The 26,090-nt window shown below is 38.0% G+C and overlaps 1 protein-coding gene and 1 long non-coding RNA gene across 7 annotated transcripts in view; both read left to right on the top strand.

The window, feature by feature from the left end:
• The first annotated feature begins 7,748 nt into the window (after positions 1-7,748).
• Positions 7,749-26,090, top strand: part of CCNT2 (cyclin T2) — a 32,682-nt gene continuing 14,340 nt past the window's right edge. For 3 of the 6 annotated variants that reach the window (XR_009691756.1, XM_061135403.1, XM_061135401.1), the window contains exons 1-4: positions 7,749-7,931; positions 8,701-8,782; positions 23,491-23,619; positions 25,411-25,471. Coding sequence is in view for 4 of the 6 variants with exons in the window: in XM_061135403.1 (XP_060991386.1) it covers positions 7,774-7,931; positions 8,701-8,782; positions 23,491-23,619; positions 25,411-25,471 (430 nt within the window). In the remaining 2 variants the exon portion in view is untranslated. Of the gene's footprint in view, positions 7,932-8,700; positions 8,783-10,698; positions 10,726-23,490; positions 23,620-25,410; positions 25,472-26,090 lie in introns of those variants that run through there. The other 3 variants (XM_061135402.1, XM_061135399.1, XM_061135404.1) reach the window with 2 other exon arrangements.
• Positions 12,916-23,482, top strand: LOC133051041 (uncharacterized). Its single transcript, XR_009691757.1, has 3 exons — positions 12,916-19,701; positions 20,152-20,293; positions 20,837-23,482. It is a non-coding gene; the product is annotated as an uncharacterized LOC133051041 (long non-coding RNA).

Genomic DNA, 26,090 nt, shown 5'->3' with positions numbered 1-26,090 from the left:
GCAGTAATGAAATCCTATTTTGAACTTTTATCCAGAAATAGAACATGTCCAAATACCCTAAACTGTTCATAACAAAAATGATTCTCATGTTTTTATTCTGAAAAGCAGTACATTATTTCATGTACAAATCAAAAATGATTTTAACACAGGCTTTTAAATTAATGGCAGAAATAAAAAGCAAAATGCCATTAGTGATTTATATGAAAAAAATAACAGATTCATCCTAGAGGGTTCATGTAGGTTCTCTACTTTGAGCAAATATTTGTTAATAGATCCCAAATAACCTGTTGTTATTCACTTTAAATACCTTCCATTAGCTCAGAAGTGGGCTGGGAATGCTTTAGATTCCCCCCAAAAATTAAAAATATACATTTTCCATAATCTCTAGGAACTTACAGCCCAATTAAGGAGGCAAAATACATGTTTTTGGAATAATTACTAAGCAATAAAACATGCATGTCACAGAATTTCAGTTAAGAAAAATTCATTTGATTCCAACTTTTGGGCACATCTTCACAGAAGCTGGAACTTGAGCTGAGTCTATAAAGATGAACAAGGCATGTTCAGAGTTGGAAGATGGTAAATAGGAAGGCAAAACAATGGGAACATAGTTTCCACACGAATAAGAACTTATCTACTCTGGAGAAAAGTTTCAGTATGTAATTTACTTTTACCAGAAGCTCTTTCCATTTGAAATACTGAGCAGACTGTGTAAAGCAAGCTGTGGAGGGTGAGCAGGGCAATACCAGGGCAGTCTGTCACATTCACTGCATTTCTCTTCTTTCCACCTGGTCTGCTGAAGATGAACTTGGATCTGGGAGGGATGATGAACATCTGTGGTTCAGGTACCTCTGGCTGAATTCTAAAACATAATTGTTCAAAATTACCCACTTGCTCTAATTGGTGGTTTTCTGGCTTGTTTTTTGTTTGTGTGTGGGGTTTTTTGGCCTTGCCGTGGCATGGGGATCTTAGTTCCCTGACAAGGGATTGAGTCCATGCCCCCTGCAGTGGAAGGAAACACAGTCTTAACCACTGGACCGCCAGGGAAGTCCCATCCTCTTGATTCACTCATACTTCTCTTCCCTCCTATAAGTCAAGAGTTGAGGATGACAAGTAGTTTGTACTGATTTAATCTTTGCTAAATTACACCCATCCTATTATTTTCTTTATTTTAGTCTATAACTCCGTCTCCTTCCTGCTCCTCCTGTTGCTAAGACTTTACCCACCCAACACTTTGCTTGTTACTCCAATCTGCTTTAAAAGAAAAAGTTGAGTCAAACAGCAACATGAAGCATATGTTATTATTTTTTACCTCCCCATTCTTTGGGGGAAAATGTCTTGTTTCTTTTTAAATATTCTGTATTTGTGCACCAAAATCACTGCAGATGGTGATTGCAGCCATGAAATTAAAAGACGCTTACTCCTTGGAAGGAAAGTTATGACCAACCTAGATAGCATATTAAAAAGCAGAGACATTACTTTGCCAAGAAAGGTCCGTCTCGTCAAGGCTATGGTTTTTCCAGTCGTCATGTATGGATGTGAGAGTTGGACTGTGAAGAAAGCTGAGCGCCGAAAAACTGATGCTTTTGAACTGTGGTATTGGAGAAGACTCTTGAGAGTCCCTTTGACTGCAAGGAGATCCAACCAGTCCATCCTGAAGGAGATCAGTCCTGGGTGTTCACTGAAAGGACTGATGCTGAAGCTGAAACTCCAATACTTTGGCCACCTCATGCGAAGAGTTGACTCATTGGAAAAGACCCTTATGCTAGGAGGGATTGGGGGCAGGAGGAGAAGGGGACAACAGAGGATGAGATGGCTGGATGGCATCACCAACTCAGTGGACATGAGTTTGAGTAAACTCCGGGAGTTGGTGATGGACAGGGAGGCCTGATGTGCTACAATTCATGGGGTCGCAAAGAGTCGGACACGAATGAGCAACTGAACTGAACACAGTGTTTGATGACTGCTTTATTATGAAAAGTAACCTGATCATCTCATTCAATGTAATTTTAACGTATAGATAAATACATAATTTAAATAGATGTGGGGTATATTTATATTCACAGAGTATTTATGTGATATGCCAGGATTGTAAGGCAGTTCCAAATACTGGGGACATAGAAGTTAACAAAAAGGATAAAATTTGTTCTCTGATGAAACATACAACCTGGAGGGTAAGAAACTATAAATAAATAAAGGAGGGAGGACAAAGAAAGGAGAAATGGAGAGCAAGAGGGAAGGAAGAGGGAGAGAAGGAAAGAAGGGAGGGAGGAAACTTTTCTTATACTGATAATCATTATGCAGAAATTAAAACAAGAAGATGTATAGAATGACTCAGGGAAGGATGGGAGATAAAACATTAAGTTGTAGGGCCAAAGAACACCTGTTTAAAGAGGACTTTGACTAAGACTTGAGTAACAGAAAGAAATGGCCATGGAGAAGTCTTCCAGGGAAGGGCTAGAGCAGCAAAGGCTCTGAGGCAGAAAAGAGCTGGGGAAGAGCTTGTGAGAAGGGAGAAACAGGCATGAAGCTGAAAAGCTGGCCAGATAAGTAAGCTGTGGTCTAGAGTTTAGATTTTTATATTAAGTTTTTTACGAAGCCAGTGGAGTTTTTAAAAAAGGTTTGTGACATGCTCTTTTGTTTTTTTAAAAAAACACATTAAAAGCTCTGTAGAGAATTATTTTAAGGTGTCAAGAAATGATGGTGACTTGGGCAAGAGTAGCAGAACGGGAACAGTGACATGGGGTTGTAGGGAGAAGCAACAGCACTTGATAAATGTGAGGACAAGGGCAAATGGGAAGGAAAAAAATCAAGGCTGATTCCCAGGTGTCTGTGTGTGTGCACCACAGTTTGTTCAGTCTCTTACATTTGGACATTATATGTAATTTCCAATATTTTGCAATTACAAATAATGCTACAATAAAATTAGGTTCATTTGTCATATCACACATAAGGGTAACTCCAACATAGATTTGATCAAAGATTTAACTCCAAGATAAAGCGAGACTGCGCAGACACTAGAAAAGATGAGAAACTTCCTCTTTAATCTGAATATAAAGAAGGGCTTTCTAATGATGTCCTTTCTGTGCAATAATTCTGGGGACATTTAGCCTCTGAAATGTAGCTAAGGCTACTAAACTCATCCATACTTTAGACAGATGCCTTGACTCCTAGTTTTTTTCACTTGAGCATCTGGGTTGATTTATTTTACCATTGTGAGGAAGACTGACAAAAACAGGTTTGGGAAGAAAGAGAATCAATAGCTCTGCTGTTGCACTTAGTATATTTCAGATGTGTCTTAGACATTTAAGTAGGAATGTCCATAAGCAGTTAGGTACACTGTTTTGGGGAGTTAAAGAGGGAAGTTGGGAAGAGGCCATCAGTGTATACAAAGTATTTAAAGAAATAAGACTGGAAAAAGTAAAGCAGAGAACCAAAAGAACCCAAGACTAATTACTAGGATTCACCAACACTGGAAACTAAATAGTGTCCAGTGAGGTAGGAAGAAAACCAGAAAAAATGTAGTCAGAAATAAGGGGGAGACAATGTTTCAAGAAGGCCTAATAGCTTTAGGCATTAAAAAAGAAAAAATATAAACACTATGGTACTGGGCTTCTTTACTGGTCCAGGGGCTAAGAATCTGTCTTGCAATGCAGGGGACACACGTTGGATCCCTAGTCCGGAAAGATGTCAATGCTTCGGAGCACCTAGGCCCATGAGTCACAACTACTGAAGCCCTTGCACCTTAGAGCTTGTGCTCCACAACAAGAGAAGTCACCACAATGAGAAGCCCATGCACCGCAGCAAAGAGGGGCCCCCGCTTGCCACAACTAGAGAAAGCCCACGCACAACAACAAAGGCCCAGTGCAGCCAAAACTAAAGTTTTTAAAAAATCTTTTCAATACGTTGGTACTTGGTACTTGCGGGCAGAATCATATGCTTTCAATATAACTCAATCCCTTCATCTCAAAATAGTTCCACTTCCTATAGTCCCAGTTCTGATCAATAGCATCACCCAGTGTCTTAAATTTTCTCCTTCACCCATATCAAACCTGACATTAAGTCCAATAGATTCTGCCATTTTTATATCTTTCACTTCTTATCTATTCTGTCTTCCCTAATGCTTCCAACTAGATTTGGGTCCTCAACTCTCATCAAGATTATTGACATTATCTCTTATGTATATTCCTGCTTCTTGGCTTAGTCTGGCATAATCCATCTTTCACCCTACAGCCAGAGAAAATTTTCCAAGTATGTATCTAATAGCATTGCTCTTTCTCTAGCTCTCTTTAAAATTCCTCAGGACCTAGAATGATGGTTTCTAGGCTTTGAGATTTCATTAATCAGTATCTTCCCCTTTTAAAAGTTGTACTGATATTGCTAACAGCAGACACTTCTCAATTTGAATTGCAATTACTATCTTTCCACTAGACTGGAACTTCCTTGAGAGCAGAAACTTGCATTCAACAGTATTTACTGAGGGTCCAGTATGTACACTAGGTGCTGGGATAATGTAAGTAAAAACAAACATGGTTCCTGCCCTCAACTGCCCTTATAATCTAGTTAGGGAGACAGGTATCAAACAAGTAACAAATTAATGTAAAACTGCTACTGTGACAAGACCTAAGAAGGAGACACACATAGTGTATAGACAGCTTAAAATAATGGGACATGAGCCCATTAGAGTCGGGGAGAGAATTTTCAGAACTGTTGATTCAGCTGGGTTCTGAAGAGCAGACAACTAAAAGGTAAAGAGGCAAAGAAGAAAGGGAAGAGAACAGAGGGAAGAGCATAGATGAAAGCCTTATGGCAGGAGAGAACACAGCAGGAAAGGATACCACTGGGGCTAGAGGTGAGAAAGCAAGACATTCATGGTACAAAGAGACAAGATCACATGGGGCCATATGTTGGTTTGAGGAATTTTATCTATCAAAAGGCTGTGAGGTTTTTAATTAGGATATAACTAGTTGAAATTTGAAAAGACCCTTCTGGCCCTAAAACGGCACTTATCACACCCAAAATCTCAAAAGTCTCTCATGAAAATCCCCCTTTTAGGCTTTTCTCTCCCATCTTATCTAGTATATGTACTTCTCCAAAACATACCCATGGGGGGAAAAAAAAAACCCCCCACTACCAGATTCCAAAGAACAACTCTTCATAGGACACCCAAGTATTTCTCTTCCTTGGACTGGACCCTTCTCCAAATTTTCTATCTCCGCTAAAAAGGAAGCCAGTTCTCATTCAACCCAATATTTATTACCCAACCAGAAAACTTACACCTATATTCATCTAAAAGAATGATACAAATGAATTTACAAAACAGAAAGAAAGTCACAGACGTAGAAAACAAACTATGGTTACCAAAGGGGAGAGGGATAGATTGGGAGATCGGGATTGACACATATGCACTGCTGTATACTAAATAGATCACCAACAAGGACCTACTGTATAGCACAGGAAACTCTATTCAGTATTTTGTAATACCCTATAAGGGAAAATAATATGAAAATGAATATATACATATAAATAAAATATTATATACAAATAAAATGTTGTTATTTAGTTGCAACATCATATTTTACTTAGGACTCTTTTGTAGCCCCAGGGACTGTAGCCCGCCAGTCTCCTCTGTCCATGTGATTTCCCTGGCAAGAATACTGGAGTGGGTTGCCATGCCCTTCTCCAGAGGATCTTCCTGACCTAGGGATCAAACCCATGTCTCCTGCAGTGGCAGGCAGATTCTTTACCACTGAGCCACCTGGGAGGCCCAAAATACATACATACATACATACATAAATATTTATTTATTTAAATGTAATTGGATAGACCAAGTTTGTTCATTCAGGCTTTTCCATAACATCTTATGGGAAGACCTGAACAAATATTTTGGCCAATCCAATATATAGCTGAATCACTAATCAAGTGATGGACACTTGAAACTAACCAACTAACCAACTAATCAACTATAGTTGATATCATAAATCAACTATACTTCCATTTAAAATATATATATATTCAATTACTTAAGATGAATTTAATTAAAATAAATACCAACTTCATATTTGCTTAGCTTACATGATTCTGAAGCTTTTTCCCAATCAAAATTGAACAAAAGTGAATAGAAGTTTCCATCAGCTCTCTTTCTTCCTGATCTGCTTAGCTTTGATTTCCTTTTATTACAGGACTTCTAGGACAACTTTGAAAGGAGTGATGAGACAGGAGTCATGCTTTAGTAGGAAAGTTTCTCACCATTAAGCATGATGCTAGCTCTAAGGTTGTATTAACTTGACTAAGTTGCAGAAGTTCTCTTACATTCCTAGTTTGTTAGAACTTTTATCATGAATGAGCGTTCAAGGTAGACACTTTTTAAGTGTTGCTTTCAGTCGATCTGCCCTGGAACTACTAAGCAGCCTAAGATGTGAGGCAAGGTAGGTAAGAAAGTAAGTTATTTAGACAACTGTTCACGACAGGTGACTACCAAAATACCTCAATACTGTGTGTGACGGGGGGCAGGCAAAGCCAAGACACATGAGTACACTGAGCATCGGAGCCCCAAAACGATGGAAAAGCCTGGAAATTTAACCAAGAACTCAATGAAAGTACCAGTTGCCTTTAGAAATATGTCTTCCTGTGCTCTAATCTTTGGCAAATAGGAGCCTGGTGAATTAACCGTTCAAGAGGTAGCCAAAGTCGGGCAGGACTTAGCAACTTAACAACAAAAATTTAAAACTCAGAAAAGTATTCACACACAGTAGGCGTTGGCTCAAAGCCAGAGACGCACTCACTCCCAGGGTGGAGCTCCGCGGAATTTTCTTGCAGGGACAGGAGAAAGGGTTAATGAATAGTGTTACCATATTCAACACTGATAATTCTTTTTCCTCAGTTGTTTTCACAACATCTGCTTCTCTTCAAACTTCTCTTTAAAATCACAGATTTTTTAAAAAAAACCACTACCGATACGGACTCGAAACCTAATTTGGAAACCAGCTACTCTGATTGCTAATTGGATAACCTTTGGCAGGCAATTAAAATAAACCCTCGGCCTGCGTAGTCGTGGAATTCAAACAAGAAAATGTAGAAATTCAAACAAGAAAATGTGCTACTGAAGAGAAGCACAAACGTAGAGCGTCATTTCTTCTGCACCCTTTCCCAGGTAGGTCCCTGCCAGGGCCACGCGTTAGGCGAAAGCTATCCGCCTACCACTTGAGAGTAGGAAGCCTACGATACTGCGCAGACAGACGCTGAGAAAAACAGAGGATGTGCCGCGCGACTGCGACACAGGAAGGTTCTTTTTTTTTTTTTTAAAGCGCCGCCAGACTCCAGATTCCAGCATCGCCGGGATTTGAGAGTTCACGCCCAGGACACAGGGCGCAGCCGCGTGCCCGCCTTTCTCGTCACCCGATCCGAAACCAGTCTCTCCCTTCCTCTCCACCACGCCCTTAGCCCAGTCAATCCTAGACCCGGCATGCACCGCGCCGACCTTTTCCTTCCAGCCGACCCCCACCTGCGGGCGCCTCCAAATGACAAGCGGCGCGGAGCATTGTGGTCCTGTGCGCGAGAGCGAGGATGGAGGCAAGGAAAGAGAAAGCAAAAGGCTTGGGTGAGCCGATAGGGCGGTCCCCGCGCACGCGCACGCGCGGCGACGGGGGTGAAAAGGGGCGGTGCCTGGTCTACGGCGAGCGGAGTGGGGCGGGGTCGCGCGGCCTTGGCGGGGAGTCTGCGAGCCCGGAGGGGCGGGGGGTGGGTGAGGGAGCGGGCGGAGGAGGAAGTGTCATGGCGTCGGGCCGTGGAGCTTCTTCTCGCTGGTTCTTTACTCGGGAGCAGCTGGAGAACACGCCGAGCCGTCGCTGCGGAGTGGAGGCGGATAAAGAGCTCTCGTACCGCCAGCAGGCGGCCAACCTCATCCAGGAAATGGGACAGCGTCTCAATGTGTATCCTTTCTTATTCTTGGCCTTCCGCCGCTCACGCCCTGACCCTCTCACTACTCGCCCGGTCGCCGGGCCTGGTGCCCCGCGAACATGGCGCCGTCGCCTCGGCCTTTGCTGGGCCTCGGCCGCGCAGTAAAGGAAGGCAGGTTCGGGTTCGGAAGGCCGCGAGCGACCGGCGGAGGGGTGGAGGAGGAAGGGAGACCGGGAATGCGGGCCGGGAGGCTGCGTTGTGTAATCTGTTTGGGGCCGCGCGTGGTGGTGGCGGGGGATGGGAGTGCCGCCCAGACGAGAGGGGACTTTTAGGGATTATCGCAGAAAAGAGTAGGTTGCTTCGACTTCTCTGAGAAGGGCTTGAGAGCTAGCTCTCCTCGCGAATTTGATGGCGGTTCTCGTACCTTGGGACCGCACGAGAGGTCTTTATATTCTTGACAAGGTTTTGTGTGGGTGTGCGCGCGCGTGTTTCAACTCTGATTTGGGGTTTAGTCAGCCGTAGCCATTGATCAATCCTTCCTGGGCTAGTTGAATTTCAATGTTAGAGCGAAATGCTCGGCATTTGTTGTTACTGTTAGTATTACCATTTCGGTGTGGAGCCTTTTATAACCGCCAGCCCCCACCCTACCATCCTGTGGGTATTTATTTATTTACTTTGGGGGATTTGGTTTTGAGTGAACGGGTGGCGTTGGAAAGGACCGTAGATCGGATATTTTCCTTCAAAATTGTTGTGGAAAGAGATCTTGTTTTTCTCCAATATTTCCTAAATGTTACGTTCCAGCTCTCAGCTTACAATAAACACTGCGATTGTTTATATGCACAGGTTTTACATGCACCATTCTTTCACCAAATTCAGTAGATATGTAAGTACTATTTTATTGTACTATATTATTGTTTGTTTTTACTGCAACCAAATTTTAAGGGTCCAAGCAATAAGTAGGAAGGAGTTGGTCGTGGATTTTACTACTGTATTTAGTGTTCCAAGTTAACAGTGAAGGTGAATGGGTTGATAAACATTTTGCTTCAAATGCTCGGTTTCTGGTTCGTTGGTTTGTTGGTTTTTTAATTTGGGATGACAAGCTGCCAGGCGCTGTGTCAGGCTCTGCCGGCTCTTTTGAGCTGAGAGATAAATCAGAAGCATTTCTTTTCTCAAAGAGTGTTTATTACATTTGTATGTATTTAAGTTTTATAGTCAACATTTAAACAGTTTCAGATAGTAATGTACAATGTGATGGGGGAAACGCCGTCATCTGGACGCATATTGTTTCAAATAGTGTGAATTGGGCTTAGTTTAATTGCAACGTTGTTTTATAATAATCTTTTGAAAGAAGTAATGTTTAGCAAAAATATTTCACTTGTTAACACAATTTAAGTTATCAAACGTTATTTATCACAGTTTAGCATTAGTGTTTACTTCAGTTTTTGGTGATTTGAATGTGTCTTGCTTCAGACAAAACTGTTGTGTGTGTATATAATTAGTTTGAAGTACATCTTACCTTCCAGTACTAAGGTACTGATTTGGAACATATGCTGTAAATCTTGTGTGTCACAAATTGAGTAGTGGCTTTTAGTTGCAATTTTAAATTATGAAACAGGGCAGTTGGATGTGTGCTCTTTTCAGAGAAATATGCGTACTGTGTTGTACCTGTTAACAAAGAAAACTACGTATCATTTAGAAATGCTTAACTCTAAGGTAAATATTTTACCTTATTTCTCACCATGTTTTTTGCTCACAGCTATTATTTTAGAATGTTAACTCTGAAAGGTGTGTGGAAAAATTGACCATGGAAGACTTCACGTATTGATTGTTATTAGACCTTTTAAGAAAACAGTTTTTGAAAAGGTTCTTTTTTTGAGTTGTAAGAAAGGAAAAGCTTCATACTTTAGATTGATTCCTGTATTAATCTCTTCTGATCGTAAATCTGACTTGGTTTATCAGATTGGCATATAGGTTTATCTTAAACACAATATACATTTCTTATATACATTTTGGTCTCTTGCAGTCTCCATAGCTTCTATTCTTCATCTTTTAAATCTGTGTGATTCTTGTTCTGTTTTTATTTCCCTAGTTATTTCTTGTGCATAGAACTTAGATCAGTGATAGTGTTGGGAAGAGAGAGGAAACCTTTTTGGTAGTAATATTTAGATTGAAAGAAATAGCATTGTTATTTAAATTGTCTTCTAAGGCAGTAGTGAACTGATAAATACTAAAATAAATATGACTTAAGTAGCCCTGGAAAATACTGGCAGGAATCACAAAATAGTTGTGGAAGTTCTTTGTGTGGCTGCAGATGGCCATTTGCTTGCTTTTCTACTTCAGTAATGATTTCACTACAAGACTACACTTCTCGTTTTGAACCGTCCCTCTTTCATAATTTGTCTTTATGGCCTGTTTGGTATGCTTTAAAGCAAATGCTTACAGCCAAAATTCACAGCTGTAACTTTAAATTGACTGGTGAAGCCCAGGTCGCTGGCATTCTAACTCTTGTTATTTAAATGCCGTCATTTAATAAGAAAGCCAAAATACTCATTTTTATTACCCTACTTTCTGTCTTGTGTGTGTATAAAGGCAAACCTCAGTGTTGTACAGAGTTGTTATTAGCAGAATAATTGAAATCTGATGTTAGTTTCTGTTTTGAGAAGTAAATTGCACTCTTCATTTCTAACCATTGTCTTTTTTACCTTTGCTATTATATCAAAAGTGGTTTTAATATTTGTGTTGGTGCACTTGCAACAATTGCACAGCCTCACTCTTTTATCTTTTTTCCTATTCTTTTAGGGTGAAGGGGGTGGTCTCAAATTGAATGTGAGTCACTTTTAAATTCATATTCTGCCACATTATTGGGAAAAGTTTTCTTATAAAGTTATAATGGAATGTCATAGTAAACTTTAAAAAAGCGTGAGTCATTACAAAGTAAATTAAACACCATTTGGTAAATTAAACCATAACAAGCTTAAATTTAAAGATGTTAGTGACAAAATATATCCAATTTTATAATAAATATGCCTTCATTATATTATAATATTTATGTGGCTTTATTTTTTCTCACATTGACAAATTTAAAAGTAAAAAATCCCCTAAAGGTCAAGTTGCTCTTGTGTTAAAAATCAGTGTCAACAGTGCTGTCTTTCATCATTGTCGGTTTCTCTTTTTAGAAGGTTGGCTTGCTATCAGCAGGAAATGAGTTTTATATGTAACCTAATTACATAAATCTATCTTTTACTCACTAGATGCAGTAAGATATATGTAATTAAGATTAGTAATTGAAGAATGGCCTTGCTGGATCAAGCTCAAGATGAATCTAGTAAAGTGTATAAAAAAAGCCCTGGAACCAACAGTGCCTCCAAAGTATATCCTGTGGGAGAGCATGCTCCCCTGTGTCAGCCATAGAGCACATATTGCCTCAGCTTCTCCTAGGAACTCTGTTCATTAGTTTGTTTGGTTAGTCAAGCTTACAATGCACTTGTTTCTTGTATTAATTCTAAGTCTCATGAGTTCTCTTAAGATGAGGTTGTAAAGAGCACACTCTTAGTATTTTTATTGGTCATTGTTTAGTTTCCTAGCATTTCTCCAGTTCATGGGGTCATTTTAATCTTCTCCTTACTTTCTTTAGTTCTGTTGCCTCTTTCTTGAACTGCAGCAATTGAAACATTATAATATGCCAAACTGAAATGTATTTTAGTTTAAGATATCAAATACATGGTTAGTTAAGCACAGTATTCAGAACTAATGATTTTTGACCTCTGAGACTGTGTCGTCACTGTCATATCTGAGTTTCACTAAATAGATCTAAAATTAGTCAGCTGATAAGCACAAAGGAACTTGTATTTGCTTGTGCTGAAAAATGATTACCACTTTTTGCTTTCAGTCTTAATTGTTCTCAGTTGACTTGGCTCTTAACAATAGATAGCACTTGAAAATTTAAAGATGTTCTTTCTGCATTCTTTTCCTCCTCTGTAAAGACTGAAATGATTTAAAGGAAAGCCATTCTTATAACTATCTAGAAAGTTGCCCATAGTCCTGATTGCTTGTCCTATAATAAAGCATTCTCCCATTCTGATTTTTAATAATAATCTTTGCATCAAAATGTATTCAAGATGACAGGGCAGGGCTGTCATATGCAGAATCTTAGTTCCCAGACCAGGGATCAAACCTGGGCCCTCTATATTGGCTGCCAGAGTCTCAACCACTGGACCACCAGGCAAGTCTGGTGCAAGATTTTTTAAGCAGTAGATTTCATCCAATTTACACTAACTGTTGCTTATTTATACTCAAATTGCTCATCAAATCGCCAAAAAAAATTGACATTTGTGAAAGAAAACCAACATTTTGGTAGGATTGGTTAGCTAAGGGTTTTGTTTAAATTTTTATTGTGAAAGCTATAAATTTCTCTCAAACATAGGAATATGAATAAAGTTAAATGTAAAAATTCACCACTACCACCTCTCAGCATTCAGGCTGGAAGGTAAGCACTGTAAGGACAAGGGATGGTTGTTTATTTCTTTTCTTTTTTGACTGTATTCACCATTACCTCACATGAGATAGATATTCATCAATGGTTTGTCAACAGAATGGATCAAATCTTGTTGCTTCACAGGTGTGTTGAATGAATTCTTCTACATTTTCCTCTATATACATTCTCCCCCTTTAGATACATTTAAAGTGTTTTATTATTTGAAAGTTAACAGACACGTGCTAAATGAAAATGGTAGAAAAGGGGATATGACAAACCTCCCTCCCATCTAAGTGTCTGAGCCCCCAGCCCTACACCATTTGCTGTTCATTGTTTTTGTGTGCCCTTTCAGAAATACTTTTTGCTTGTGCAAACATTTGTGTGTATCTTTATCAGCAAAAGAAAGGGTTTTTGTTTGTTTTTTCACAGGCATTGGATCCAGCACATAGCAGCAAATATAAAAACATACAGAATTGGACTGATCCTAGTTGGGGACAGATGTGGCTGTTTCTGGAGAAGTAATTTTTAAGGTGGCACTAGAAAAGGATGGTATAGATTTACCTAGTGGTTCTCGGCCAGCGGCAGTTTTGCCCACCACACATTTAACAATGTTTGGAAACATTCTGGTTGTCACAACTAGGGGAAGGGGTACTACTGATACGTAGTGAATAATAGAAGCCAGAGATGCTGCTAAACATCTTACAGGGTTTAGCACAGGGTTGCCCGCTAAAGCAAAGAGGTACCTGGTACAAAACGTCAGTAGTGCTAAGGTTGAGAAAACCATGGGTTAACCTAAAGAGTTAAGGAGACTAAAGCTATGTTATCCTTACTAGATTAATTTTGAGTGTTTGGTGAATTTTATGTGTTCTAGTAAGAAATTGCCTATTCATCTGGTAATTCCTCAAGGACCTTAAGAACAAAGATAAATTTGTGATCTTTTTCTAATTTAGGGCTTTAGGGAAACATTTTTGATATTCCTAAAATTTAAAGTTTAAATTTAGTTTGCCTTTCTGTGACGTACTAATGTGTTCCTTAGCCTCTTATTTGAGCTTTTTGTGAGTTTCTTATCATGTTAGCAAATATTTTAGTAGTTTGTCTTCTAATTTTGTTATGGTGGTTTTTGACATAATTTTTTTTGTTATTCAAACATACCAGCCTTTAATTTTGCTTTATTTCATTACTTTTATCTGGAGATAAGTGTCTACTATATTCATTTACTGTTTTCATGGGAAGAGTTTCTTGGGCTTCTGTGTTTGTTTTTCCTCCTTAGGTTAATTTTGGTGTGTTGTTCTTAAATATTTATCTGAAGTTGGTTACCCTCTTATTGCGAATAAGGAAGAAAAGAATCATAAAGGTTAAACACTTTGTCTGAAGTCACACAGCAACAGAGTGACAGAAGCAAAAATCTCACCCAGATCTAGACTCCATTGTTCATGCAGTTATCACTATTTCTGCCTCAAGTATCTGTTGTTAGGAATCTTTTCATAGCCTTGAAATTTATCACTGAAAGCAGTACATATAAAACTTTTGCATTGTGCCAGTTGTGATTCACCAGCTTCCTGCATGGGAATTACCAAAATGTTCCTTTAAAATACGCTTTAGTGAACTGTATCTTAGACCTGTGTAATCAGGATACTTGTGGTGAGACCTGGGATCCTCTCTCTTACTGTTAAGGTAACACTGCTGTCTGCTAAAGTTGAAGATTGTTCATTTTAATTTTGATTTCTCCTCTGTGTCTCATAATCCATTATACAGTCAGCCCTCTGCATCTGTGGGTTCAACCAACCGTGGATTGAAACTGTTTGGGAAAAATTTAACGTTTCCAAAAAGCAAAACTTGTGTTTACCCCACACCAGCAGCTCTTAATATTTACATATGAGTTGTGTTGTATTAGGTATTATAAGTAATCTGGAAGTGATTAAAAATATAGAGAAGGATGTGGATAGGATATATGCCAGTACTACGCCATTTTATATGACTTGAGCATCCATGGGTTTTGGAATCTGTGGAAGGGTCCTGGAATCAGTTACTCCTGTGGCTACTGAGCGATAACTGTACAATGGCCATATTTTCTGGGAGCTAAATCAGCATGTATTTCAGTTCCTTTAGCTGCTAGAATAAAATGTCTTTGAAATCTTAGTAGTTTCTTTTAGGATTGACTGGTTTGATCCCCTTGCAGTCCAAGGGACTCTCAAGAGTCTTCTCCAACACCACAGTTCAAAAGCATCAATTCTTTGGCGCTCAGCCTTCTTTATAGTCAATTCTCACATCTGTACATGACTACTGGAAAAGCCATAGCTTTAACTACACTGACCTTTGTCGGCAAAGTGTTGTCTCTACTTTTAATACACTGTCTAGATTTGTCAAGATCTTCCCTGTAGCTCAGATGGTAAAGAATCTGCCTGCAATGCAGGAGACCTGGGTTCGATCCCTGGGTCAGGAAGATGCTCTGGAGAGGGGAATAGCAATCCACTCCAGTATTCTTGCCTGGAGAATCCCATGGATAGAGGAACCTAACGGGTTGCAGTACATGGGGTTGCAAAGAGTCGGACACAACTGAGCGACTAACACACACACACACACACACAAGGTTTGTCATAGCTTTTCTTCCAAGGAGCAAGCATCTTATAATTTCATGGCTGCAGTCATCATCTGCAGTGAGTTTGGAGCCCAAGAAAATAGTCTGTCACTGTTAGCATAATTTCACCATCTATTTGCTGTGAAGTGACAGGACCGGATGCCATGATCTTCGATTTTTGAATGTTTCGTTTTAAGCCAGCTTTTTCACTCTCTTTCACCTTCATCAAGAGGTTCTTTAGTTCCTCTTCACCTTCGGCCATAAGGGTGGTGTCATGTGCATATCTAAGGTTATTGATATTTCCCCTGGCAATCTTGATTCCGGCTGTGCTTCATCCTGCCCGGCATTTCACTTGATGTACTTTGTTCTTGTATTCCCTGAAAATTGCCAGTTGGGTCCAGAAATTTGATCAGACTCATGTTAGATCCCTTTGGCAAGACTGCCAGTGCTATTACATTCTTCAATCAGGACACTCCTAATGTCTGGTTTCTTTTTGTGGTGTTGGCAGCTGTTGATATTCAGTGCCTCGATCCTTTAATTCATTGATACTCTTAACTCATTATTTCTTCATTTTTAAGTTGTAATATTTTTTATAGTGAAATGTTGTGATTCATCTACTATTTGGACACTTGCTGGTACAAGTTTATATGGGAAAGGTAGAATAAATAATTGATTCTTGCCCTGTGCTTACCACCTTTGTTGAGATAAAATCCCCACACTGTGTTTCACCTTTTGAAAGTGTACAATTCAGTGGCTTTTGTGTACGTTCATGAAGTTGTGTGCATCAATTTAAGAAATTGTCATTACCCCAGAAAGAAACCCCACATCCTTTAGCCATCTCTTCCCATTCTTCCCCCCAGCCTATTGGACAGTCGCTATAAATGAAATCATTCAGTCTGTGCTCCCTTATGACTGACCTCTTTCACTTAGTGCGTGATGTTTTCAGGGTTCATCTGTGTTGTGCTGTGTGTCAGTACTTGGTTTATTTTCATGCTGAACCACCATTGTACTGCATTTTGTGTGCACATTCACCAGCTGATGGAATTTGTGCCGTTCCTGCTTTTTGGCTGTTACGTTACCGCTGTGAACGTTTCTGTGGGTTTTGTGTTTCTACATAAGTGTTTTGAAACCAGAACCATGTTTTGGTTGCCCTTGTATTTTCCCAGGAGAGGAATTGCCAGAGCATATATAATTCCATACCCATATAATCTGGGATAGTTTCCTCAAATATTTTGTTATAGCAAGACATTCCAGGTTCATCTTGTACTCTTCCTTTTAATCTTCATTCATGCTTAGTTCTGCAGGTAACTTTATTTGTATTGTTCACTTGAAAGTGAAAGTATTGGTCGCTCAGTCCGACCCTCTGCAACCCCAATAGCCCGTCCAGGCTCCTCTGTCCATGGAATTCTCCAGACAAGAATACTGGAGCAGGTGGCCATTCCCTTCTCGAGGGAGTCTTCCCAGCCTAGAAGTTGAACCCAGGTCTCCCGTATTGCAGGCAGATTCTTTTCCGTCTGAGCCACCAGGGAAGTATTGTTCACTGAAAGTTGAAAGCATTAGTCACTCAGTTGGGTCCTACTCCTTGCGACCCCATGAACTGTAACCCACCAGGCTCGTTTGTCCATGGAATTTTACAGGCAGGAATACTGGAGTGGGTTGCCATTTCCTCCTCCAGGTGATCTTCCTGACCCAGGGATGGAATCCAGGTCTCCTGCATTGCATGCGGGTTCTTTACTGTCTGAGCCTCTGGTGCTTGTGTTGAAGTCTCTGAGTCATTTTGTTTGAAGTTCTCTTGAAGATCATGGAAACAGTATTGTCTGATTTCTTGAAGGATAATAGTTTGTGCCCTTTATCCCCAAGGTCGGTTTGGGGCTGTAAAATACTTGGCTCTTGCTTTCTTTTCTTGAGTATCTTAAATTTATGTAAACTTTTTTCTTTTCTGGTATAAAGCATTGCTGGCAGTTTGGGTGGTGGTCTAATTTTCTTTTTTTTTTTTTTTTTGCCTAAGTAGCTCGGGAGTTTATTTTTCCCTTTAAACTTAGTAGTCTCAGTACAGTGCGTTTTTGTGTTGGCTGTTCTAGGTTGATACGATCAGATGTGTGATGTGCTCTTGGAATATGTGGTTTCATATCCTTTTTACTTAGGTTTTATGTTACGAATTGGTTTTTTAATGTCTGTTCGGAGGTGAGTTAGCTTTTCGGTGTTTTTTAATTGTGGTAAAATATAGCATAAATGTGACATTTAAGCCACTTTTAAAGTGTATTAGTTCAGTGGCGTTAAGTACATTCACATGGTTGTGTAGCCATCACCACCATCCATCCATCTCTAGAACTTTTTTATCTTTACAAACTGAAACCATTCATTAATCAAACTTCACATTTCTCCTTTCCCTCAGCAACCACCATTCTACTTTGTCTATGAATTTCACTCTTTTTGGTACCTCTTATAAGTAGACTCTTCAAATATTTGAACTTTTGTGTCTGGCTTACTTCACTTTACATACTGTTTTCAAGATTCATCTTTGTTGTAACATGTGTCATAATTCCCTTCCTTGGCTAAAGCTGAGTATGTACCACAAATTGTATCACAATTTGTTGATCCATTTTAATCTGTCACTGGACAGATGTATAGCTATTATAAACATGAGTGTACAAATTGCTCAGTTCCTTACTATCAGTACTTTGGGGTATGTACCCAGATACAGAATTACTGGATCACATTGTAATTCTGTTTTAATGTTTTGAGAAACTGCCATCCTGTTTTCCCCAGCACCAGCAGCATCTCATATTCTAGCTAGTAATGCACACAGATGTTAGCTTCACATCCTCTAAGGCTCACTCTTTTCTGGTTTTCTGATAATAACCATCCTCATGGGTGTGAAGTGATTGAACTTTTGATTTGCAATTTTCTGGTGACTACTGACATTGGACACCTTTTCATGTGTTTATTGGCCATTTATATGTATTCTGTGGGGAAACATCTATTCAAGTCCGTTGTCCATATTTTAGTTGGGTGTTGTTACTTTATGTGAGTTCTTCATATACTCTAAATATTAATCCATTATCAGATACATGATTTGCAAGTATTTTCTCCTATTCTATAGGCCAACTTCTCTTTTTTTCCTAATGCACAAGAGTTTTTAATTTTGATGATGTGCAGATTACCTAGTTTTCTTTTGCTGCTTGTGCTTTTGGTATCATATCAAAGTAATCATTGCCAAATCCAGAATTTAAGAAGTTTTTCCCATCATCTTCTAAGTTTTATAGTTTTAGTTCTTACATTTAGGTCTTTGATCCATTGTGAGTTAATTTTTGTATATAGTATAAGGTAAAGGTCTCATTTTTTTTCATGCAAGTATTCCATTTTCTCAGTACCTTTTGTTGAATTTTTTTTTAAGAAATTGTTTTGTTGCTGTTTTGGCCGCTCTGGGTCTTCATTGCTTTTGTGGACGTTTCTCTTGTTGCAGAGCACAGGCTCTAGATGCATGGGTTTCAGTAGTTGCAGCACGCTGGTGCTACTGCCGCTAAGTAGCTTCAGTCGTGTCCGACTCTGTGTGACCCCATGGACCACAGCCTACCAGGCTCCTCCGTCCATGGGATTTTCCAGGCAAGAGTACTGGAGTGGGGTGCCATTGCCTTCTCCAAGTTGCAGCACGAGGCCTCAGTAGTTGTAGTGCTTAGTTGCTGCAGGGCTTAGTTGCTGCAGGCATGTGAAATCCTTCCGGACCAGGGATCGAACCTATGTCCCCGGCGTTGGCAAGTGGATTCTTACCCACTGTGCCACCATGGAAGTCCCTGAAGTGTGTCTTTCTAGCACGATTTTTGATGCTTAGGGACAACTCTTATTTTTTTCTTACAGTGTCTTTGTATGACCTAGATACTTGTTATCGAACTCTTTTGAGAGCTTTAATAAGTAGATGTGCTTCAGGGGAGCTTTTCTAGCTTCACTTTTCCTTTGTGTAGTATTCAGAAATGTAGCAGGTTTCTTTTTCTGTTCTGGAATCCTTTTTCTGTGAGTCTTTGCTGAAGCTGCACCATTAGCATTTTTCCTTAACTATGGTCATAGTCCCAAATTCTAAGCTGCAATACCTAGAACTAGTTGGATATTTGTTAATGAAGCATCTTCAAGGCACAGAAAATAGTTAATTCTAGTTTTAGGGGACAAGGGAGTGTTGGGACAGTTAAGGGATATGGGAGAAATAGCCTCACCAGCCTGTGGGACCTAAAGATGAAACCTAAAGATATATTAGAACAAGCTTGTTGACAATGTATTAGCAAGTAGAAAACAGACTTGGAGTTCTTTGCTTCTGTTAGGGCTTTTTTTTTTTTTTTGATTAGGAGATTGAAAAGTAACAAAATGACTATGGCTTTTACTTAAATACAGATGTATGCACAAAGTTTATGCAGTAAATTAATTACTTAAAGAATAAAGACAAAAATGATTTATTTGAAACTGACGGTGATCTAACCATTTTCGGTGACTTAACAATCACCTAGGCTTTTTGTTAATGCAAACTGACCTTGCCTCCAGCTATCAAGGTTGAAGCCAGCAATGAGAGTGAAGAGTGTCAGCAGCGAGAGCATCATGAGCAGGCGGGGAAGACAGTGGCCAGGAATGGGCTGGAGGAGGATAGAGAAAGGAGGGAGTCAGACTGAGAGGAAGAAATCAAAACATACAAAGGCATAGAAAAAGAGAAGTGTGGAAAAACAATTGGAGTGAGAAGAGAAGAGTTACAAGTGTAATCGTTAAAGTAAAACCAGTTGTTGTCATTTCAGTATTTGAATCTGTTTATTATAATAGTTGTTAGGACTGCAGTGAACCCTTTAAAGAACTGAGTGTGTACAAGGAAGAAGATGAGCAAGAAAGGAGGGAATTTTAAAGAGCATGTTAAATCACTTTTTAAATTTAAAATCAACAGTAAAAATACACAACTGTTTTATTTTGCAACATAGTACACTTAATCTTAGCCAAAAGGCCTAGAAGCAATATAGTAATGATAATATTTGAGCCTTAATACACAGCTATTGTTTTATCTTGCAACATAGTACGCTCACTCTTAGCCAAAAGGCTGAGAAGCGATGTAGTAATAATATTTGAGTCATACTAACTATGAGGCACTATTCTAAGTGCTTTACATATATTGATTCCTTTCATCCTCAGCACAACTTTATAAGCAGATACTATTTCTCCCATTTTACAGATGCGGAAACTGAACCACAAAGAAAATAAGTAATTTGCCTAGGCTAGTCAGATAACAGAGCCAGGATTCCACTGAGACAGTCTGACTACTATGCTACAGCTGACTTGATCACCTCTACCTCCCCCTTTCCATCATTTGTATGGTATATTTTTGTAGAAATGTGTCTTGTTTTGAGAATGTAATATCCCCGTGAAATACTTGAACATCTGCTAGAGTGACAAACTCTGGACACTATTTAAAGATCCATTTTTATTATCTTTAGTTAGAGTACCTTGAGAAAATTTATTAAACTAGGTACCAGAGCACAAAAGATGGATAGTACATGGTCCCTGTCCCCAGTAAACTGAATCTCAGTTTGTAATTGGTCATGTGAACCAGCCAGGTGTTTACTCCAATATTGGTATAAATTCTTTGACTTTGAACCAAGTTTGGTAACGAATGTTTGTTGCCTTCAGAAGTGTGTTCACCTTTAAAAGCCACAGACCAACTAGAAATATTGTCATTACTTAAACTTTTGGAGTTATTTTCGTTTTAGTAAGCCATACAACAAAATCAGCTTTTCATACGAAAAGCAGTAGGTCCTAGTTTAATTACCTTCCTTAGTCATCCTTAAAATTAAAGCCTCACATGGGTATTCACTAAGTGTTTCTCTAAAAAGGTGTTTTGTTTTGTTTTGTTTTTACAGCCCTGATGGAGTAAGATGTTTGCAGGCAGTAGAGGAGGAAATGTGAGTGGAGTTAGTGGATTTCACCAGGAACTTTGGAAGAGTGTTGGGTATTAGTGTTGCTCTGAAGGAGAATGAGACTTGAACACTATTTAGAGGGAGAACAGAAAGACTTCTGTTAGGGATGTGGGTAAATAAACAAGGAACCTACCCTGAAGATCAATGTTAAGCTCCTCTAATGCTTTTTTTTTTTTTTTTAATTTTTGTAGAATTTTAGAATCATTCACTAGTACGCGTTTTGTGAATCCATTGAGACTATCTTCTAAGGTGAAGGACTGTGTGACTTGAAAGTTCTTCTTGATATCAAGGTTTACAAAAAGTCTGAAAAGGATGGAGCTGATACTAGGAGTCCTAAGAGATTTTTACCAAGAAAAACTCATTGGAGATTTTCAGAAGTGCCTTTTAGGAAAGTTAAGAGAAATTATCTGGCAGTTAGGCAAACAGTTTATTAAGTTCAGCCTAATTTGACTTTTCACTTGAGCCTCTATGCTTCACTCTCTGACAGATAGTTCTAATATTTGAATTTTGGCGTAGCCATTCCCCTTTTAGACATGAATGAGATAATAAATGAAAGATTGTGGGAAACTGAAAGTATATTCATTTTATTGGTTCTTGGATTTCATACCTTGGCATTGGCTCTTAGATTTTTATAATATTTGGAATACTGTGAAATTAATATTGGTGCCTTTATATGGATTATCCACATGTCATTCATTAAGTATTGTGAACAGCAGCTGCACAATGCTAGATAATGGGAACACAAGTGAATAATTTAGTCTCTGTGTTCAAGCTTCTTCTAGACTGGTAGGGCAGGCAAATACAATAAACCAGAATTTAGAGTACAGTGTAAGGACAATGGCAGAGGAATGTACTGTTTCCTATTGAATAAAGAAGAGCATTTCGCTCTGATTCCAGAAGTTGGGAGGATGTGATCTTTTGAGATAGGTAAGCTGTTAAATAGCAAAGGAATTAATCAAACTAGGTAACAGTCGTAAGAAATTTTCGGTATGTAGAAAAAAATGACAGAACAGATGGAAGGTAATTGTCTATTCTAAGTTATCTTACACTTTTTACATCTTAGGAACCCCCCTGCCCTGGATCACTGCTATATAACTGGTATTTCAAGAATACTGACTAATTTTGGTATTGCTTGATTAAATCAGTTTAGTCTACATCCATGAAAACTAAGTATAAGTTGCTTTTTTGAGCATTCTCAATTTTTTAATCCTTCCTTGTCATTTTAATTTTAAAAGACTGAAATAAATTCAGTCTTTAAAAGACTGAAAGTCCAAGGTGGACTTATTCAGTCTATTTAAGGTAACATTATTTTTGATTGTTTAGAGCCAAACTCACTTAATTTTAGGTCTGTTTTAAAGATTTTTACGTAGTAAGACAACTTCATAAAGTCATTTTTACTCCATTTACTTATCTGCAAATGCAGTTGGATTAGAGAAGGCCCCTTTCAAAACCAAAATCCAAGGATTAAGTTTTATGTCTCAGGAGTGATATTTGTAAGTTGTTTGAAGAGCTGTCAGAAGAAAGGGTCCATCTTCCCTATATCAAGATTTGTCTTTATTTTGACTACCCAAATCATGTAACGGGATTTTTGCCCTCTGTTCGCCTCCCGTCCTTCTTTTGGCATTGTTTCTGTGTAGGGATTGATTACCCGTCTCCACGCAATTAGATGTTCATCTCTTAAAAAATAATGTACCTGAATCTTGACATTTAGAAATGATCCTTTCATGACCGATTTCTTGTATGGAATCTTAGAATGTTAGTAGAATTTAACATATGCCAGTTCTCTGACTCAGCAGTTATTTGGTTTAGTACTAACTTTTTGGATAAATAATTGCTCAAAATGCTATTCTCTTAGTCAATATCTCTATAGTGCTATGTTCTTACATTTCTATTTCCAGTAGATAACTTACTAAAGCTAAAACAAATTGATGATTTCTTCATCTCCAATTGGCAAGGTTTCTACGCTATTGGTTTGTCTTACATGTTTATTCCCTGAATTTTTTAGGTACTTTTAATATTGCTTTATTGAAGTAATAGAGAAATTAGGTAGCAGTTTCATGTTCAGAATCCTCTTATTTTGTCTTGGAGATTTCTTTTTCTCTCTTAAGTAAGATGGTATAGCTCTTAACCAAACAATGAAGCATTGATTAAAAGAATACCAGTGAGTGGGGACTGCCTTAAAAGAGGGAAAATCTGACTATACTTTACCCACTTTCTTTTTTTTTCTTTACTTTCTTCCTTCCTTTCTTTTTAAAGAGCTTTGGCTTTATTATTTTGCTTTAGTTTTTTTCCTCTACCTCCCCAGTGTGCACTATTATTGTTATTTAAACTTTCTTTTAAAGTGTAAGTCTTTTCCTTTTAGATTTCTACTTTTTAGATTTTTACTTTGCAAGCAAGTAAAACAGATTTTATAGATTGAAGTAACAAGTTATATCTAATGAATAACTTTCTAAAAACTTACATCAATCTTGTCATAGCCCAGCTTCAGTTCACACTGTGAACATTACATTCCTTTTTTGCATCCCCCCCCTTAGAAAGTAGAAGGTGTTCCCAAAATGTGTGTGTTTTTAAATCACCAAATTTTGTCTTTTCTGCAGATGATATCACCTACTGCATTATTCTTGGCTGCAAAAGTAGAAGAACAGGCTCGAAAACTTGAACATGTTATCAAAGTAGCACATGCTTGTCTTCATCCCCTAGAGCCACTGCTGGATACTAAATGTGATGTATGTAAAAATTCGGTGTTTGGGGTTTTCTTTATAAATTTGAAACCTTTCATCATTTAGACCTAATAAAAATGTAATTCAGTTAGTGTTGCCATCCCCTGTTGCTTATTTCTTAGGAGGGTCATCACTTAGGAAGGTAAATACCAGGAAGTGATCTGACAGAAATACATTTCATGTTATGTTTGCAAGGTTTTTATCTTTCTGAATCATTTAAGTCCTTGATTCAAAGGTACTTTTTAAGTGTTTCACGTTTTATTCATTCTCACAGCATGATCAGTGATACACGTAGAGGGTACATCATATCACCTTAGACCATAGATAGATATTTTTGTAAATTGTCAGCAAATGAAGGAATAGAAAAATCTCTGGATTTATCTCTAGACCAGTAATTAGTCTTTTTACAAAAGTGTTCTATTATCAATACATATATACTACTGCTTTTCTTTGATACATAAAGATGCATTTTACTGTGCTTACATGAGTGGCATTTCAAAAATACTTTTATTTTCCTAAAGTATCTGGAGGGGGAAAAAAACGGTAATACTAGTTTCCAAACAGCTTGTTCCTCATCAACATTTCAATAGATCTAGTTTCAAAACCCCATTTTTAAGTCTTCTGACATCTTAAAACAGAAGCTATGGCATTCTGGGCTTTTGAAATCCTTTTTCTAGCACTCCTATGTAATTGAATTGCTTTATCAAGCACTTTTAACTACTGAATGACTACCAGTATTAGTTCAATTTGGATCAAGTTTAAGGTCCAGATTAAATATATCTGATTCTATTAATGACAAGTTTTTATCCTACATGTTGGATTTAAGAGACTAAAATATTAATGTGGCCATTCAGTATAGTGAATATGAGATTATTTAAAATTATTTCTTGTAGTTTCTATTAACTTTACGAACTCAGAATTACTTCTTGCAATTACTTAGCGCATTGTTTAAATAATAGAAAAGCCTATGTTTTAAAATGAAGCTCAGTGATCTTCTCAAAGTGGGCATTAATAAAATTAAAGGTGCTTTCACTCTGAGTTTAGCAGTATGTCCTTACATAAATGAATATTTATGTATAATACGGTTTTCTTATCACCCTAGTCATTTGTCATGATATAAGAATGAGAGGGGAGAAAATTTTTCATACCTTTTCTTCCCTGAGTGATTACATTTGAATGATTTAGTGAAATTGAGGAAAAAGAGTCTCTATTTTTGTCCCTGCAGGTGTACGGTACATTGTTTTGGTGTTTTATAGCTAAAAAAAAATCTTTTTTAAATCTAATGGTTTGAGGGTTTGTTTTGATTTTTACTTTTCTGGAGAGAGAAAGTTATTCTAAAAAATAACTCACTGACCAACTGTGGAAGTCAAGGAATTAAAACATGAAATATCCTGTAGTGAGCTGATGAGCCTTTTGTTTAAGGGCCAGTTTGAATTTGATCTTTCTTGAATTGGTGCTTCCTGTCCTTCATGGGACAATGTGCCAATGCCTAGGTAAAGTTTTGTCTTACAGACTGGAGATCTCTTTTTTTTTAGTTAATTTACCTACCCCCTTTTGTATTATTATCCTTAGATTGGTTTTGTTTTGTTTTGCTTTAACATTTCTTGTATTAGAAGTAACTGAATTTATCACAGAAAATAGGTTTTTTCTGTCACCCTCAGTTCATTTTCATATTTCCAAAGATTTTGTTGGAGTTTGTAATGAATCTGTGATTTAATCTTAGGAGATTTAACATCCCCATGGTCTAGTTGTGTTATGTTTATTAAACTTTTTGATATTATTATTTTTACCTGGCAGACTTATCTTCAACAGACTCAAGAACTGGTTTTACTTGAAACCATAATGCTACAAACCCTAGGTATGTACTTACGTCAAGTATTATTTGTGTGTGTGTTGTTCAGTGCAATATTCTAAATAAAGGAAAAGATTTCTGAAATAATTTTGTCATTGAAGAAAGTTTCATTTGAAAATACAGCTTGGAGCCAGAGTAATAGTGCCTGGTTCTGAGGAAACCATTTTTAAAATTTTAATTTCATTTAGCATTTAATTGAATGGTCAACATAGTTTTCAGGGTGATTTCTCATATTTTCAGATAGTTAAGACTCTGGTTCATTCTGGATTTGCATTGGGGAATAAAATGGTCCTTTAGGGCCATCGTATATGTTTATAATGTTATAAACATCCAAGGCAGTCCTGCTATGCTAGAGCTTATGAATTTATCACATCATTTTAAATGTGACATAGTAATTTAAGTGTCCATCATCCTTGTTTAAAAGTTAAATTGTCTATAAGGTTAGTGCAGCTTAAGTCATCTTTGAAGATCATTTATTCTAATCATTTACTCATGAGGAGATTGAGCTTTATGCAGGTGTGGGCTGTGTAAAGTCATGTATTACTTCTGGAAGGACCTAGCAGAGTGTCATGGGAAGAATATAGGCTTTATCGAGATCTGCACTTAAACATGTAGTCCTCTTTAT

Source organism: Dama dama, chromosome 33 (assembly GCF_033118175.1).
Source record: "Dama dama isolate Ldn47 chromosome 33, ASM3311817v1, whole genome shotgun sequence".
Taxonomy (NCBI): domain Eukaryota; kingdom Metazoa; phylum Chordata; class Mammalia; order Artiodactyla; family Cervidae; genus Dama; species Dama dama.
The sequence above is the reverse complement of the archived record's forward strand: the minus strand, read 5'-3'. Positions and strand labels throughout refer to the sequence as shown.